Source organism: Tyto alba, unplaced genomic scaffold (genome assembly GCF_018691265.1).
Source record: "Tyto alba isolate M040663 unplaced genomic scaffold, T.alba_DEE_v4.0 Super-Scaffold_20000042, whole genome shotgun sequence".
Taxonomy (NCBI): Eukaryota; Metazoa; Chordata; class Aves; order Strigiformes; family Tytonidae; genus Tyto; species Tyto alba.
Genome location: NW_024881293.1, coordinates 12,817,427 through 12,833,167, shown reverse-complemented (window position 1 = coordinate 12,833,167; position 15,741 = coordinate 12,817,427). Strand labels below are relative to the sequence as shown.

The window sequence follows — 15,741 nt, the reverse complement described above, 5'->3', positions numbered from 1 at the left end:
AGCAGTGATGTCCAGGTTCAGCTTTAGAGAGCCTCTGAGATTGGCACGGAGGATCCGCACTGTTTGGCGATTTGGCCCGTTCCTAATTACAGCAGAGCGGCTGGCAAGGTTGGCAGGTTTCTGCTAACCTATGATTAACTCGGTACAGAACGCTTAACTCTTGTCTCGAGGGGAAGCCAAGGGTGGGGAGCAGCACCAATATGAAATTGGGTTGCTAGTCCTCATCCTGCTGCAGCAATAGACATCGCTGCTTCTGTTGGCGAGGTGCAATCCACGCTGAATTGCCTGCCAGTCCTCAAGGGTACTTGGTAATTTCAGCTGCTGGTAGAAATGGCTTTTGATTAAATTTCTGGAGGGTTCCCTGCCCCCGTTCCTTCCCAATCTGAAATTTCAGGAGGGGAGGCGGCTGTGCACCAGCAGCAGGAACATGATCAAGGCTGAGCTTCCGGAATTAATCTCCTCTCCAGCCCCCTCGGGTCCACTCTGTAATTTAAAATGGTGGCCGTGAGCTCCTGCAGCGTTTTGCTGTGTGACAGGCCCAGTTACAGAGAAGTCATAGAATTAAAGCCACTACTTCTTCCCAACCAAGCAGACAGTGACAGTCTGCAGCCTTGACAAACCCAGATTTAAAACAAAGAGAAAGCAACAACTAATTCTTCCAACTCCTTTCATCTTCCAGCCTCCAGCATAAAATACAGCTTGGTAGGAAGCAACATACCAGCCAAGACATGTCAGAACCTCTCAGATGCTGGAAAATTAAACCTTGGCCCATCATACTTGCACCATTGGTCCCTCACAATGCCACCTGGGCAGAGTCAGGACTGCTGCCTGCATCCAGCCCCATGCTTCTATTTTCCTGAGAGCTGAGACCAGCCCAAAGTGTCCTTCATTTCTACACTTGTGCTCTTCTCTCTTCCCCTGAATGACACGGCAACTTTTTAAAGACTTTGCTTTCCTTGGCTCATACAATATTAATCTCAGAAGAAGACCAAGCCAGAACAGAGTCATCTTCACAATGAGAAATGTTTAAAATCCTCTCATGGCAGACAAGACCAATCCAGATTTGTGCAGCTTTTTGGCAAATCACCATGGTCTGTTGTTACCTCAGGAACAGTTCTGCCACTTCCCCACGTCCCTCAGAGTTACCTCAGCAGAGGGAGATTATTGTAGCGATTCCCTTGCCAGGAAGGCTTCTGAATTAACCTTTACATTCACCAGGGGGTTATTAGGACATCCCATATCCTCTCTGCTCAGACGATCAGCTCTTTGCAATGCAAGATTAGTCTTAAATGCTTTATCCATACTGCACAGCCACACACAACCTGAGACAATGAAACTCAAATATTACCTTGGCAGCAGCAACCAAAGCAGGTGCCCTGTCAAACTCCATCTCCTCTCCACCAAAAGCCCCTCTTATCCTAGCATGCACCAGAGCAACTCTGTCAAGAGCTGTGACTTGTGAAATCTAATGTAAATTTTCTGACTGTGCCATCACTCACACAGGAAGCTCAGGAAACAATTTATGACCTACCAGGCTAACACTAACCCCTTCTTATTCTTAGTCTTTTCGGGGCCAGGACTGCAGCAGGAGCTGCATATCAAGCGATCTTTATGTCTGTACTACTCAGCAGCCATATCTTTGCTATGTTGCTGACACATCTGTATAATTAGCCCTGTGCTTAGTTCTCATTCATCCACTGTACAGATGCACTCCACATCCATTGTCACCCACTGCCCTGTTCCTGCTCCCTCTAAAGCACTATGTGGTCTGAATTCTTCCCGTTAGTCAGAAACGTATCGGGCAGGGATCTCCAAGTAAAGGGAAGACAGTTTCTTGATAAACCAGCCCTTGAAATCAGAGATTGCAGCTCCAGGGAATATGTCAGTCACCAGAATTTCACAAACGCCTGGTTTACAGAGGTATCTCCTGCTTGCTAAACTCCCAGGGAGATGCTAAGAGAAGAATATAAATAGGGAGCAACAAGGAAGGGAGAGGAGCATGTGCAGTATGCTTCCCTGCAGCAACTTCAGCCTAGCACTAACACGTAGGAGGAGAGATGCTCCAGTACCTTCAATGGGCAGCAGGATGACACGCGAGTGGTCGTAGGCAATCACATTCGCGTAACGGTTTTTGGGCTTGTTCACTTCGAGGTTGGAGTGCTCCCAGGTGAACTGCTGGCCAGGGTCAATGGACTGGAGGAATTGGGAAAGAAAATGGAAGAGTCAGAGAGGAGAAAAGCATCTAATCAAGCTCTGAATACCTTGCTCTGCATGGGACTGATCATGGCTCTGAAGGAGCTGAGGAACGCAGCAGTCACCGTTTGCTTCCCTCAAGAATCGATCCTTGCTGTGGAAAAGCCCCAGCCCGGCAGCACAGCGTGCTCGCACCACATCTCCCGTGGCCCCAGGTGCACCCAGAGCAGTGCTGGAGATAATTCCCCCTCTGGCACGATGCAGTGCAACCCGGTGGCAAAAGCATCAGTGCGATTTCAGACTGCAATACAGGGCCTCGGATCGTACTTCTGCTGAGGCTGCACTGCAATAGTTACAGCCCTGCGTTACCGACACTGAAAAACGGCCGGCAACTGGGAGAGAACAACAGGAACCATCACATCAGGACGTATTTATGAGATGATGAATAGGCTAAATCTGTGCATGATTAAACTAAACAACGATTAAGAGGGCATAAATATACCAGTGTCTTGGTGAGTACTAATACCTGGGGAAGAAGATATTTAAGCTAGGACAAGGTTTATAACCACGTGTGCAAGTGGGACATGAAACATCACGGAAAAAATTCGCTGTCATGGGCAGCAGGAGGGGACTGGGCTGCTCTGTGAAGAGCAGAGTTTCAGTGCTGGGACCACAAAGACTCGGTGCTGAAGGTCTCCCAGGTGCAAAGAGGGGAGAAAGCACCACGGGATTTGGGCAGGGACAGGCACCTGCCTGCTCAGCAGGGCAGGACAAGCGCATCTCCCCGGACAGAGAAGAGGTAAGGACCCTGGCCCTAAGAAACTGAATCAATGTGGCTTTTTCCTAGAAGGGATGAAGGAGTCAACAATGAAATGCACTGGAGAGAAAAATCCTCTCTGCCTGTCCTGGTGATTTATGCCAGGTTTGGTGGTTGGTTTGTTTGTGTTTTTTTTTTGTTTTGTTTTTTTTTTTTTTTCTCTCCTAAAGTCCAGCTGTCCCAGATATGGAAATTAGGTTAATTACGTTTACCTCTAAATCCTCAGCCAGAGAATTAAATAAAACAAGGGCTTAATTCCTTCATCATTTTGCAGAACCCCAGGGGTTTGCCTCAATTGGAGGCTTGGCAGGAGCGTGCTGAGTTGTGCCTCCCGCTGTTCGCCCTCCCTCTCCCTGTCTGCCAGTCCCAGCCGGCGGGGACAGGGTCCCACACACGCCTGGAGTTGTCCCTTGGAGCTTGCAGGGGTCGGCCCTGGCCAGGCCCCCGCTGCCCTCCCCTGCCCGTGCGGATCCCAGAGCCCCCCGGGCACAGCTCCGCTCCGGTGGTCGGGGCAATGCTGGTACAAAACCACCCGACACAAACGTCCTCTTGCACTCTCGCTGCGGAGCATTCCTAACTAATGGGTATTTATACTGTTGTAATGTGTCTGTTTGCTCTCTATCCCTCTAATCTCGCCTCGCATTCATTTCATTAGCGATGTTTGTTTAGCTCTGGCTCTCCCACTAGAGGAGGTTGTGCTGGAACAAAGCCAGGGCACTTGGGATATTGCATTATGCAAATCAGTCTTTGAAATCTGGATCGAGCAGATTAAGAGGCTGCTGCTCCCCCCACACCCCAATGTGGGGTGAAAGACCCCAGCAGAGCAAATGCACCTTCTCCAACACGCCAACCCCCCGTCCCTGGGTGCGGAGCTGTGAGCACAGAGCTGCTTCACGCATGCTGATGTTTGCAAGCCAGACTGGGGAGAAAGCATCCCAGAACCAGTCCTTTGTTCAGACAATATCCCCTCGCCCTCTGCCTGCAAACAGAACTAGGCAGTCTAGACTAGTTGTTAGTCTAAAAATATCGGGGCGTTTTATGTCTTTGAACAACAACAAAAAAATTCAGTCATATGTTCAATCTGCAATGAAAGCAACCTGCATACCGACGGCACCGGGCATTCGCACTGGGGTTTAACCGCTGCTGATGCGGCCACAGTACCGGCAGCGGCCAGGAGCAGGTTTGTGCAAGAGCACAGCCCTTCCCCGTCTGGCGACAAGGATGCCAGGCGACGTAGTGGCAGTGGTAACGTGGGGGCTACGATGCTTTTTGCTTTCCCCCCCTCAGTCTGCCTGGGGACTGGCCCGACCTGTCAGCCCCAGCAAGGCGGGAATTTTAGTCTGGGATAGTCATTTGAAATGCAAGTTCAGCAGCCACAGCTCTGCCTGGCTGGTCGCCTGCAGGAACCTGCTCGAGTAACCAAACATTAGCACGAAGGAGAAAAAAAGAGCACAAAACCCCCAGACAAGACAAGAAAGGCACAAATCATCCTGTTTTCTCAGCTTTAGCTCCGTGGCTGCTGATCACAGCTGTGGAGGACATACTGTTCATTTTGTCTAACTGCAGCTATCTAAAACCGGGTTCACATTCCTTGAGTTGGTCCTCTCCATGTTCAGCAGCAAGACACCTGCATCCCCAGGGACAACTCCCCGTCCCGTCTGTCTGCCAGTCAGCTTCCAGAACTGTGTTCCCCCTCACAAAGGGAGCTCAGACCCAGCCCAAGATGCCCACTCTTTAGGCAGAAATGGCTCACGGACCAAGCCGCATTTTTATGTTCTGAAACAGAGCCTAGCAAGGCACTGAGCAAGTAATTTTCTATACATAAATAGCTTTTTTTATATCAACTAACTGGATCCTTAAAACGAAGCTATGTTTATTTGGATGAGGGCCTGTCTGAATTTCCTAATTCACTGGCCCTGCAAACCCATGCACAGCACTCACTCTTGCTCATACCTCATACTCTTGGGACAATTTCAGGTTATCATTAGCTTTGAGATGCTCTGTGTGTTCAGCCAGCTCGGAAACGGGGATTGGTGGGTGGCTGAGCATACCTAAAAGACAAGACAGCAGGAAAAGAATCTCATTTAATAATAACTAAAATTCACAACCGTTGCGCATTTTATAAGAAAGCAGAAACAAGAAAAGAAAAAAAATTACAATGTAAGATCTGCAATGAAAGTAGGGAGGTTAGAAGAGAAGAATTCAGGGCTCGAAATTGTGTCCTTGGAAGTAAAAAATAAAAATCAAGGAAATAAATAATAATTAAAAAAAAAAACAGTAAAATGAGAGTGTTCCCGTGATGGCCCCATTTTCAATGTGTAAATCAGAGCAAAACAAAAAGGAAAATCCAAAGAGCAGATGCATGTTAGCAATTCCAATAGTGGACTCAAAATGAGCAAACGCTGCCAGAGGAACCTACGCAGCAAATGTTACAGCACCCGCAATGATCATAAACAAACTCCAACACAAAAGAAGGGAAGGGGCAGGGATCCAGCCAACCATGGTGATGTGGGGCAGGGGAAGGGAATGCAGATGGGGGGAAGCAGGGGAGGCTTTTCAGGAATCGTCCTTTGCACAACATTGGCTCTGTAAGCTTCTTGGTGAGCTCATGGGTGCAGCGGTCTAACCTCCACCGCTCCGGGAGTGCAACCAGGTATGGAAATGTCAAACCCTGGCTCCTCTTCCCGCTCAGGGCTGGTGGGTGATGTTCCTTCTAGAGCACAGCCCGCAGACGGCCAGCGCTGCTCTGTTCTCACCCTCCTTTTTCCACCTACGGGGCAGGCTGTGCCAACCCCCTCCTGGTCTCTGCTGGGGAGGTCATTACCTTTGTGGTGGATGAGGCTAAAGATCCTCTTGCCCCTTCTCAGGCTGGGGGATGGGAAAAAAATTCGCTGGGGAGATCGATGCCTCGTGACCCTGGTTCACTTCTGCCCTTGCAGTTCTCACCAACATTTAGTTGTGCTGGTATTGAGGCAGACAGAACTGCCAGGGAACAGACTTGATCTTCTCCGAGTTGTACTGGTAGCAGGGGGGCCACGCTGCGTCAGACTGGTCAGACTGAAGGCACATCTCAGCCACAAACGGGGCTGAGCAGCGAAGGCAGATTCAGTTTTCAGTCTGAAGCGTGATTTGCACACCCTGCTCTGAGAGGGGCAGCTGGAGCTCTGGAAAGAGCAGGGCTCCTTCCCGCCCCATCATCTCAAATAGCTGCGCTACAAACCAAGGTGGAAAAGCGCTCCGTGCTTTGCTCATCTGCATTGGATTATGTTTTTCCAGAGGCTTCCCATGCTGTCTGCCAGCCGATCCTGCTACGAATGACAGCGGACAGGCGAGGACAGCAGCATGCCGAGAAGCCCTGGGCAGTGCCCCCAATGAGAAGGACAGGAGTGGAGAAGAGATGGAAGCCAGGGAGAATTTCGAGCCCCGTGGGTGTTGGTGTGTGACAAAGCAGCGGCGGTGGCAGCAGCATGGTCAGATACTCTGAAAACTCAGCACAGAGATGGCAAAGCAAGCATGACATCCTCAGTTTTACAGTGACTTCTAGAGAGATGCTGCCTCCCCCAGGCCTGGGGGGAGTCTGCCACAGAGTGGGGATTTGAACTACCACTCCAACAGGATTCTCCTAAACCAACTAGACATCTATTTTCAGCACAAGGAAGTCTGGCTGAAAATAGAAGAGGGGTGGGGAATAGACCAAAAAAGCTCACAAAATAACCCTGAAGTATTCGGGAGGCTGCGCTGGTTCCATTCTACTCTGCTGAGGATCAGAGCAGAAAGTCTCTCCCAGCTCATGGAGAAGCTAGTTAGTCTTTTGCTTGCCCATTGCACCTGGAGAAGGATTTCTCCTTTGCTTCCCACCCTGGACTGGAAGGTGGCTGCCATCCACTCCAGTACCACAGCAACAGATGCAGACTGGGGGCATTTGAAAGATCTGGTCCTCTGCCTGTGTGGGATGGGAAGGCCACACTGGCTGAGATGCCAGAGATCAGAGCCCAAACCAAGTTAATATTATAAACACCTTTTTCAGTGTCTGTCCTTCTGCCTCTGAAAGCAAGGGCTGAAGAGGGCAGCAAACATACCTTGAGCTGCAGCATTAGAGCAAAGCCAAACCCTACTCAGAACAACTTCTGGCAACTCAATAAGCCATCTCCACATCTCTGTGGGTCACCCCCTCACTGAATTCTTCCTCCCCAGCTGGGAGGCAGCCGGGCAGCTCTTGGCCCAGCTGCTACCACCTGACTGCCACAAAAAGCCAGAGATTATTTGCTGAAGCGTGCTTAGAATCACAGTGCTGTAAATGAAATCCCGAATGATGAACACATAGGTTAAAAGGAAGAAAACCACAATCAGAAAACCTAGTAATAACAAGCAAGCAAGAAAAAAAAAAGTAACAGATTCTCTTTGGCTTAGAAGTCATGGAGCAGTGTGTATCATTCCCTCTGAGCAAGTGGGCTGCATGGGAAAGGCCCACTGTGCCAATCTGGAATGAGAAGTCACATTCCACTTGAAGGCATTTCACAAGTTTTCTTCATAAGAGCTCCAAGAAAAGTCCTCGGCGTGACTTGCTCCTGAAAACCAGCCCTGTCTCTGCTGGGGAACATCCTGCCCCCACCTCCAACCCGCTGTAAACAGACACTGGCTGAGAGCACATGGGAACTTGCCTTGTTTTGCTTCTGTTAAAGACAGAAATCTCCTTGTCAGATGGATTTCTGGGGTTCTTTATAATAAAAGACCGGAAACCTCTGCAGTGATAAACACTTTTCTGGTCAAAATGCCAAGTGCATAGCGGTTCCCATTAAGATCCAGGAGGAGTTTGATATTAAATAAGCCAGGAGTGGTACTTCCCAGTGGTACCACCTGGCACTGCTGCATCAGCTTCTCTTCTGTCTGCTTTAATTCAATATCTCTTGTTTAGACAGGAAGGGAAACGGCTCGTAGGTTCCTCTGCTCAGAGGCCTCCCGGCTACCCGGGGAGCTGCCACCCAGAGAGACCTCCTGCCATGGTGAGGGTGGCAGAGGGAGCGCTGCCACGGGCCGAGGTTCAGCCAAGGATCCGTGCAGTTTGAAAAAAACACACAAAACCCCTCTGTTATAGTAAGGGGGCTGAGGGGAGGTGGCAGGTGGGCTGGGACGGTATTGACAGGAGTATTCAATACCAAAGAGACCAGTATTTGGGATTAAACTATTCAGAAGAATGTCCCAGCCCTCACATCTCCGAGCACAAGCAGCATCTGTGATTCTTCATGTTTGTCAGCTGAAATCTCACATCTACTTCCCTGCCCAGCATTTGGGAAAAAAAAAAAAAAAAAAAATTAAAAAAAAAAAAAAATCAAACCCAAAACCCACCCAGCAAAGCTGGGATCTTGGTTTTTAATGGGGATGAAGTCTTTTAGAGCCAGTCTCATCTAACATTTCAATCACTTGAATCTCTCTAATCTTATCACAAAAGACTTGATTCTCTGTGCACCAGCCAACTCGCCAGAAACGTCACCCTAACATCTGTTACATGGGCCAGAGCCCATTTATCCTTGCAAAATCACCACGGCTGGATGGCACTCTGCGTGAAACCCAGGGGGTGTGGAGACCATGGAGAGGCCTCTGGTCTTTGTGCTCCGGGAACAAGTTGATGCCAAGGAACAGACACCTGCCACAGATGGGAAACGGCCCTTTTCCTCGTCTGACATGAAAAGGTGCCTGCGTGGCTCTCCAAAGAGCGAGGGGATTGTCAGCTGCAGCTCCGGTTTTCTCTTTCCCCACGTTAGGAAGCAACGAACACAAAAGCACAGGCACACACACACACAACGCTCACACACCGGTGCACAAAAGATCGCTTTCTGCCCGTGAATAAGTACGAGGGACATTTAGCCAAGCTTCGGAAATGAAACATCTTGGACAATGGGGAGAAAAGGAAGCCTTGAAACCCAGGTCTTTCTGCTGGGACAGCGAAAGAGACACAGAAGGACAGACAATGTCCCACACTGCTACCAGGGGCTCTATTCTGCTGCTGCTACCCTTGACTTGCAAAAGGCCTGTTATTTGATACTGTAAAACTGGAAGCGCAGTTCAGACAAACAGATGGCACAGAAAAGGGATGAGATGGGCAAACACCGCAAGAATACAGAGAATTCAGCAAAAAAACAACCCCAACAAAATAACAGGAACGAAATAGAATTGGAAAGGAAAGCGACAGAAGAGAAAAAAATAATAATGGGGGGAAAAAATGAAACCAACAGGAACAAAAACACACAGGAACTAACTTTCAAAGTCAAACTCAGGGTCACTGAGAGGGCTGCTCAGACCAGAATCTGCAGAAAACAGTAAAAAATAAATAAATAAAATATACACTTTTTAAAAATTTCATGCTAATAAAAAAACAAAAAACAACATAAATCTAAAGAGGAAAAGAAAGTTATTTTTGGTGCTGATTAGGCTAGGAGAGGATATCTAAGATGTGCTATGCTTTCCCCTCTCTAAGCTGCACAGAAGCCCACGCACGCTCCCATTCCCATGTCCCCCCTCCGTTTGGTTGCTGGGGACACGATAGAGACTCCCTGCTTGCTGGACCCTGGGTCATCTGGCTGGAGAAAAGCCTGCAGGCCCTCTTCTAAACCATAATCTATTTAATTCAAATTACTTTAATTCAGACAGCACCTATGCAGTCTTTCCCTGCAAACTGCATCACAATCTTTCCATCATCACCAACACACTCCAAGCTCTGATTTTCCATCCATTTCCAACCATTTGCAAAATTCTGTGGGAGGCAGGTGACCAACTCTCCCAAATCCTGTAAAACCTTCTACTGCTTTACAAACTATGTAGCAGAATAAACCAGCTAGATTAAATCTTCGGCTAGGTAAATTTCTAAAGAAATCTTTAGAAGCATCTTTCTAAAGTTAGATGGGACAAAGTTGGGCAGACTTTTGAGATCTGCAGACCTCTGCCTAGCAGAGTTGTAAAGGCAGGTCCAAGCTACCTTTTACAAGCCTCTTAGACCAAGAATTCAGAGGTACAGCATGACCAAACCAGCAGGGTCAACAGAAGACTCTTCTATCGATCACGTTAGCTGAAGCTCGGAAGTGCCCTTAGCTGACTCTGCTATCCTGTGGGGACGGGGAGAAATACACAGTAAGGCAAACACATGAAACAGCACTTCCAGCCAATTCTTAGCACCCAGGCTAAGCTGGATGGCCACATCCTTTTATCTTTATCTCATCATAGGTTTCATGTATGGGAGTGCAGCTCTTTCTGTTGGGTCTCACAGCACCACCTGGAGCACCCAGAAGCCAACCTGAGCACTCCCAAGGGGAGCTCCTGTTTGCACCCAGTATATAACACTGAGCCCAGACAAATGAAAATTGCTGCTGAGCTGCAGCTGGGGACACCCAATATCTCAAACACCTTCAGACTCTCCTTTAAGAGCACTTGTAAGAGCTGATTTAGGGACCTAACTGCTGCTGAACTGCTCTGCACTTGGTCCCTGCATGCTGGACTGAACCTTCCATCCTTCAGCTGAGGCTCAATTGTTCCTAAGCTTGAGCTGATGCCAAAGGGTTCCTCCTCACTCTTTTGGATTTGAAACCCACAGCTCAGTGCTGCCTTTGTGCTTCCCCAAAGATCCCTGCCCTCTGGGTACCTACCGACTTGCCAATCTCACCCTAAGAAAACTCAGACAACGCTAAGGACAGGACTGGGATGGGAAGGGGAAACAGGAGCTGCAGAAACATTACTAACAAGCACAAAACGGCAAAAAGATACAAACAAACTGAAAACAACAGCCAGCCCCCCAAAAAAAGCACAATAAATTCCCTTCTAAATCCTCAAGCACCAGGAACTCGGAGGCAGAGGCGTGTGTACCAGTGCGTAGGCACTGTTCAGCATTGCCCACTGTCTGTCTGTGTGAGGACATGCCCGTGCCGGGCTGTGTTGGTGGTGGCTTGCAGAGGTGTCATGCAGGCAGTTTAGACATGCATGTACATGGGGACACACGTGTACAGAAAGGAGAGTGCATCGAGCCTCTCTGCCCGGGAGTTCAGTGCAGTTGCTTGCTTGCTGAGCAGCTGTTTGCAGCGATGGCCTCCGCACTAAGCGAGGAGACGCTGCCTCGTCTGCGCGAAGCGACCAGCTGCCTTTCTCTCTCTGCACAACCCACGGGGCAGGCCTGGCTCCCGACAGGAGTGTTTTGGCACGTATGCAGAAAGTGCCCCGTTACAGATGTGGCTGGAGCCCCACGTGCTGGGCAGCCTGCCACGCTTCATCTCCACCGCCCCTGGGGATCTCCTGGGGTGAGGCACGGGGCTGCGTGGCAGCACTGGTGGTCTGGCAAGCTTGGCACAGCCATGGCACTTGCAGCTGCGTACTTAGCCCAGAATGCACCAATTTAGCTGGGTATCCAGCAAATTCCCTCTTCCTGCCTTGCTAGAGCTAGGTAGAGCCTGTGCAAGGTCCTTGAGGTTTCCCAGCAAAGGTTTCTTTCAGCAGTCTCGCTTAGTGGAGATAAGGCTTGAGGTTCTTTGGCTGCATCCTAGGTTAGCACTGGGTCTCAAAGGCAGCACTGCAGGCAGGAAGGGACTAAGAAAAGGGCAGTTGCTCCGCTCCTGCCTTCCTGGTGAGAAAGGCTGGTTAGCAGCCGGTTACCTGGAGTCTGGAAGTTGATGCGCCTCATTTCCACAGGGTCCTTAGGGTGGTGAGGGGTGATTTCAGCGTTGTTCAGGAGGCATTTTGTCCGTGGCTCTGAATCTTTCCGTTTGCTTTATAAAACAAACAAACAAAAAAACCCAAAACAAAAAGACAAAGCAGCTTAGCTTATTATGGGCCTTTTAGTCTTTTCAGCTACTCTGGCCACGTTCAGAACTGAGCATAGTTCCCACCAAAATCAGGGCCAGATGCAGCCAAGGATTTAAGTTACATAAAATACATCAGAAAAGGGATGGGGTCTGGAAGGTTTTGTCAGTGCGGTATTTGATGGGTTTACAATGGCCCAGCAGCCCCTCAGCAGCTTCCAGGCAAATCTGGAAGTTTCCCCTTCTCGCAGCAGAAGTACAGACAGGCAGCAAGGAGCAGCTGAGGTGCTGTGAACTCACACCTCAGCCTCCCTGCACAGACAAGCCTCCACTGAATTCTGCAGACCTCTGCAAGCAGAAATCTTCCAATTCTGGCCAAGCCATTTTCAGCCTGAAAGAACCAGAGCCAACATAATCATTTGGAAAAGTACAGAATCTCCTGGCCATGACCTTGGACATAAAATACTGATATTGCTCTGCTGGCTTGTTTAGGAGCTCTCAGTGCCTTGCTGCAGACAGAGAAGATAGAACAGTGGTTTTCAACATTTTGTGATCTGCAGAACCCTAAAATTCCAGGTTCAGAAAACAGTGTAGACACATCCTCTCCCATCACAGCTGTGCCTGCTGAGATCTGTCTCACCTTCTTGCCAGAAGCTGAAGATCGCTCCAACCTGCCAGCTGAGCAGCACATGTAAGTGCTTCCTAATATATTTTGCTCAAAAATGGGTTAGGTTAGCTGAGGCAGTTGAAAAGTATTTGCTGACCCGGCTCATTCTCCTTGAAAAGAATTTGGAAGCGAAGCCCAGTGCTGATCTGAAGATGCGATAACCTCTGGCAAAGGGAACAGTGACAAGCTGTAGGGAGCAGAACTTCTCTGGTGGGCAGAGAATGTGCACCTACACCCTGAGGCTCACAAACATTGTCCTAGCTCCTCTAGCAAGATGGCTGTAGAGCTCCTCACCTCTCCTGCTTGGGTTGCACAGAAACCTCCAGTAATATGCCTGCAGCAATAGTGGCAATTACTCAGGCAGAGAGAAGGTTATTCAGTACAATTTTAGCTGTCTCAATGTCATTAATAGCTTAGAAGAAGTGGCATGAGCCTGGCCAGCACTGCATGGGGCAGCATTGTGGAATTACCCCACTTTGCAGTTTGGGAGTAGTTTATTTTTGCTGCAGTTCTGAAACTGCTGTTAATAGTTCACTGGCTAAACCCATCAGTTACTTCCAGTGAAAAGTCTCCCAGCCTTAGAAATGGTTTGAAATAAGTCTAATTTTTGCAGTCCTAAACGAACGCTGTTAGAACTCCCTGGCTGATGGGGCAAGAACAGTTTTTGCAACGGTGCGAGAACAGCTCAGCTGGTGAGATTCTGCTTCTAGTATGCCAGTGGCTCAGGGACAGCCTGTATGGAGCAGTCAGACATGGAGAAAACCTGCTTTCACCTCTGACTGCAACACAAATGGGTGCTTCTCTGCTCCATTAACCCAACGTTTTATGAGCCGTTTACTGTCACTGCTGCTCAGCTTGAGAAAGGGCCATTACATTTAGGAATGGACAAGCAGGAAAGAGCTGGGGTTTCTTTGCTTCTTCTGCCCCGATTCAAACATGGTCCCGTGCTAAACTGACACAGGGTTTCTGTCAGGACAGATCTAATGGTAGGAACTGCACCAACAAAGCCCCATCACCACAGACAATAAACACTGCCTAACACACAGCAAGAAAGAACCTAAGTAAATGGCAAATCTGGTGCTCTTACCTGTCTGGCTTGCTGTCCAGGAAAGCAGTAAGTGGAGAGAAGACAAGACAAATGTTCAAGTTAGAAAGGACTCGCAGAGGAAAGGGGAAGCACTTGCTCAGCTCTAACCCTTTTAACACAGGTGGAAGGTAGGACTAGCAAAGATTACCCACTTAGGTTAGTGCTAATGAACACCAACAAGGAGCACCTGAGTCCCTGATCCCAGCGCACTTGTGTGTCCAGCAGCTTCACACATGCTGGAATATGCATAAGCAGACACACCTGCGCAGATGAAAGATGGTGCAGGGTTAAAAGAGCTCACTCCATCCTGAGTACTAGCTGTTCCAGCTAAGGACACCCCTGCGTGAGCCATAGCTGCCATCCTGTCCCTCTTCTTCATTTATTTTGCTCAGCATCTGCTTCCTCTCCTGTCCTCTTTCACTGCACAGTGTGGCCTGTGTGTGCTCAAGGGGCCCCCATTCTCATCCACCTACCATAAGCTACTCAGAAAGCCAAGGAAAAGGGAGAGATTGCCAGGGATTGTTCCCTCCTCTCTCCTGCAGACTCACATTACACCCCTGCCCCCGTCTCCCAGCTCCAGATGAAAACCACTTTGAGAACAGTGGAGGTCTCTGCTGATCCACAGCACAAAAGTGCTGTCTCTGCATCACCTACCACTGCCCACACGCACACACACAGCATGGAAATGGGAGCCTGAGGCTGTGAGCAGCTCTTCTGGAGGAGACAGGCAAGAGACCTGACAAACTCACTGCACACATGACACAACAGACTGTCTATAGACAAGCACAGCTTTACCGAGAGTGCCATGGGGTGGACTCTGAAGCAGCAACCCACTGCTAATCTCTCCTGTGCCAGTCAGACCCTTTCATTTCAGCGTTTGTGCCTCAGGGCTCCTCTCTGGTGCTGGTGGGAGGATTTGCCCTCAGCTGACAACTACAGGGCCAAGGAGGAAATTCCCTTTAGGGGCTAGAGCTGGGGACATTCAGAATGGTTATGGATCTGGGCAAGAAGCATCTCTTACTTTTTGTAGAGCAGAATGGCAATGACAATGCAGATGATGAACACCACGGCCAGGACGGGCCCAATGACCCAGATCAGCCCTTCCTCTCCATCAATGATCGGCTGCGGATCAGGGTTGTCCAGCTGGATGGGGTCAGAGAACGGACTAGCAGCAAAAGTCTGGAAGGTATGAAAGATTGTGGAACACAGTTCAGAGATGGAATGGGGCCTGAAAACAACTAACAAACATACAGTATTGCACAAGAGAAATTGCTAGAGAGGATGTGAACTCTCTGCAGCACAAACCAAACAATAACAGAGAAAATGCCGCCTTCAACATACAGAAAAAACTCTTGTCTGGGAGCATCCATATGACAGGTATCTTTCTCCTCCGATGCTCCAGGCAAGACAGACCACTGAAAGATCACATTCACATGAAGCTGTCGACTGCCTTGTGCCTACAGGTCACCTAATCTTTTAGCCAGGAAGGTGCTTTTAGAAAACCAGTTGACTATGCCTCTGTTCCACCACATCCCTGAGCCCTCTCCAGTGCCACAAACACTTTTTCCAAGCTCCCATGTAACCATCTGGATTTTGACAGTCAGATGGGATTATGGAGAAAGAGGGAAAGGATTAAAACAAGAATTAACGCATAGAAACAGTCTGGTCTGGTGACTGAAAAAACCCAACCCTTTCAATTAAATATAAACAAATTGTCTCCTCTGCCACCTCTGCAGTGAGCTGGGCTCTTGAGGAGAATCAGAGGCACATTCAAACCCATCACAGTCCTAACTAATGGGTGTTGCTGGCCTGTTCTCATGAGTACTACAATCTCCCCACCCCAGGAAGGATGTATTCCCATTTTACATAGAAACTACACAAACTGAAACACACAGAGAACTGGCACGGGCTGGTTTGAGTAAAAAGTCCGGGACAGGACAAGAACAGGAGATCTGGACTCTGGGTCCTTGAAATCTATCAGCTCAGCAAGACTGAAATACTGCTACATACTTGGGAGATGCTGTAAATCCAGGCCGTTGTGAGTGAGTATGCAGTACCTTGTTCTAAAGCAGAAATTACCACAAGCTGTAGTAATCCGATTGAGAAACCCATTCAGAACCGTGTCAGCCTAATCCTTTAATATCAAATACACAACTAAATATTTATTTGGGGAAAAACCTCTGAAAACCCTTAATTT

General features: G+C 48.8%; 1 protein-coding gene across 30 annotated transcripts in view; it reads right to left on the bottom strand.

Moving 5' to 3' along the window:
• PTPRS (protein tyrosine phosphatase receptor type S) overlaps positions 1-15,741 on the bottom strand; it is a 163,345-nt gene that overhangs the window by 11,001 nt on the left and 136,603 nt on the right. For 15 of the 30 annotated variants that reach the window (XM_032994662.2, XM_042794896.1, XM_042794895.1 and 12 more), the window contains 6 exons: positions 14,566-14,723; positions 13,545-13,556; positions 11,645-11,757; positions 9,268-9,315; positions 4,964-5,061; positions 2,070-2,193 (listed from right to left, as the gene is read on the bottom strand). In XM_032994662.2, coding sequence (XP_032850553.1) covers positions 2,070-2,193; positions 4,964-5,061; positions 9,268-9,315; positions 11,645-11,757; positions 13,545-13,556; positions 14,566-14,723 — 553 coding nt within the window. The remainder of the gene's footprint in view (positions 1-2,069; positions 2,194-4,963; positions 5,062-9,267; positions 9,316-11,644; positions 11,758-13,544; positions 13,557-14,565; positions 14,724-15,741) is intronic. The other 15 variants (XM_042794906.1, XM_042794908.1, XM_042794920.1 and 12 more) reach the window with 3 other exon arrangements.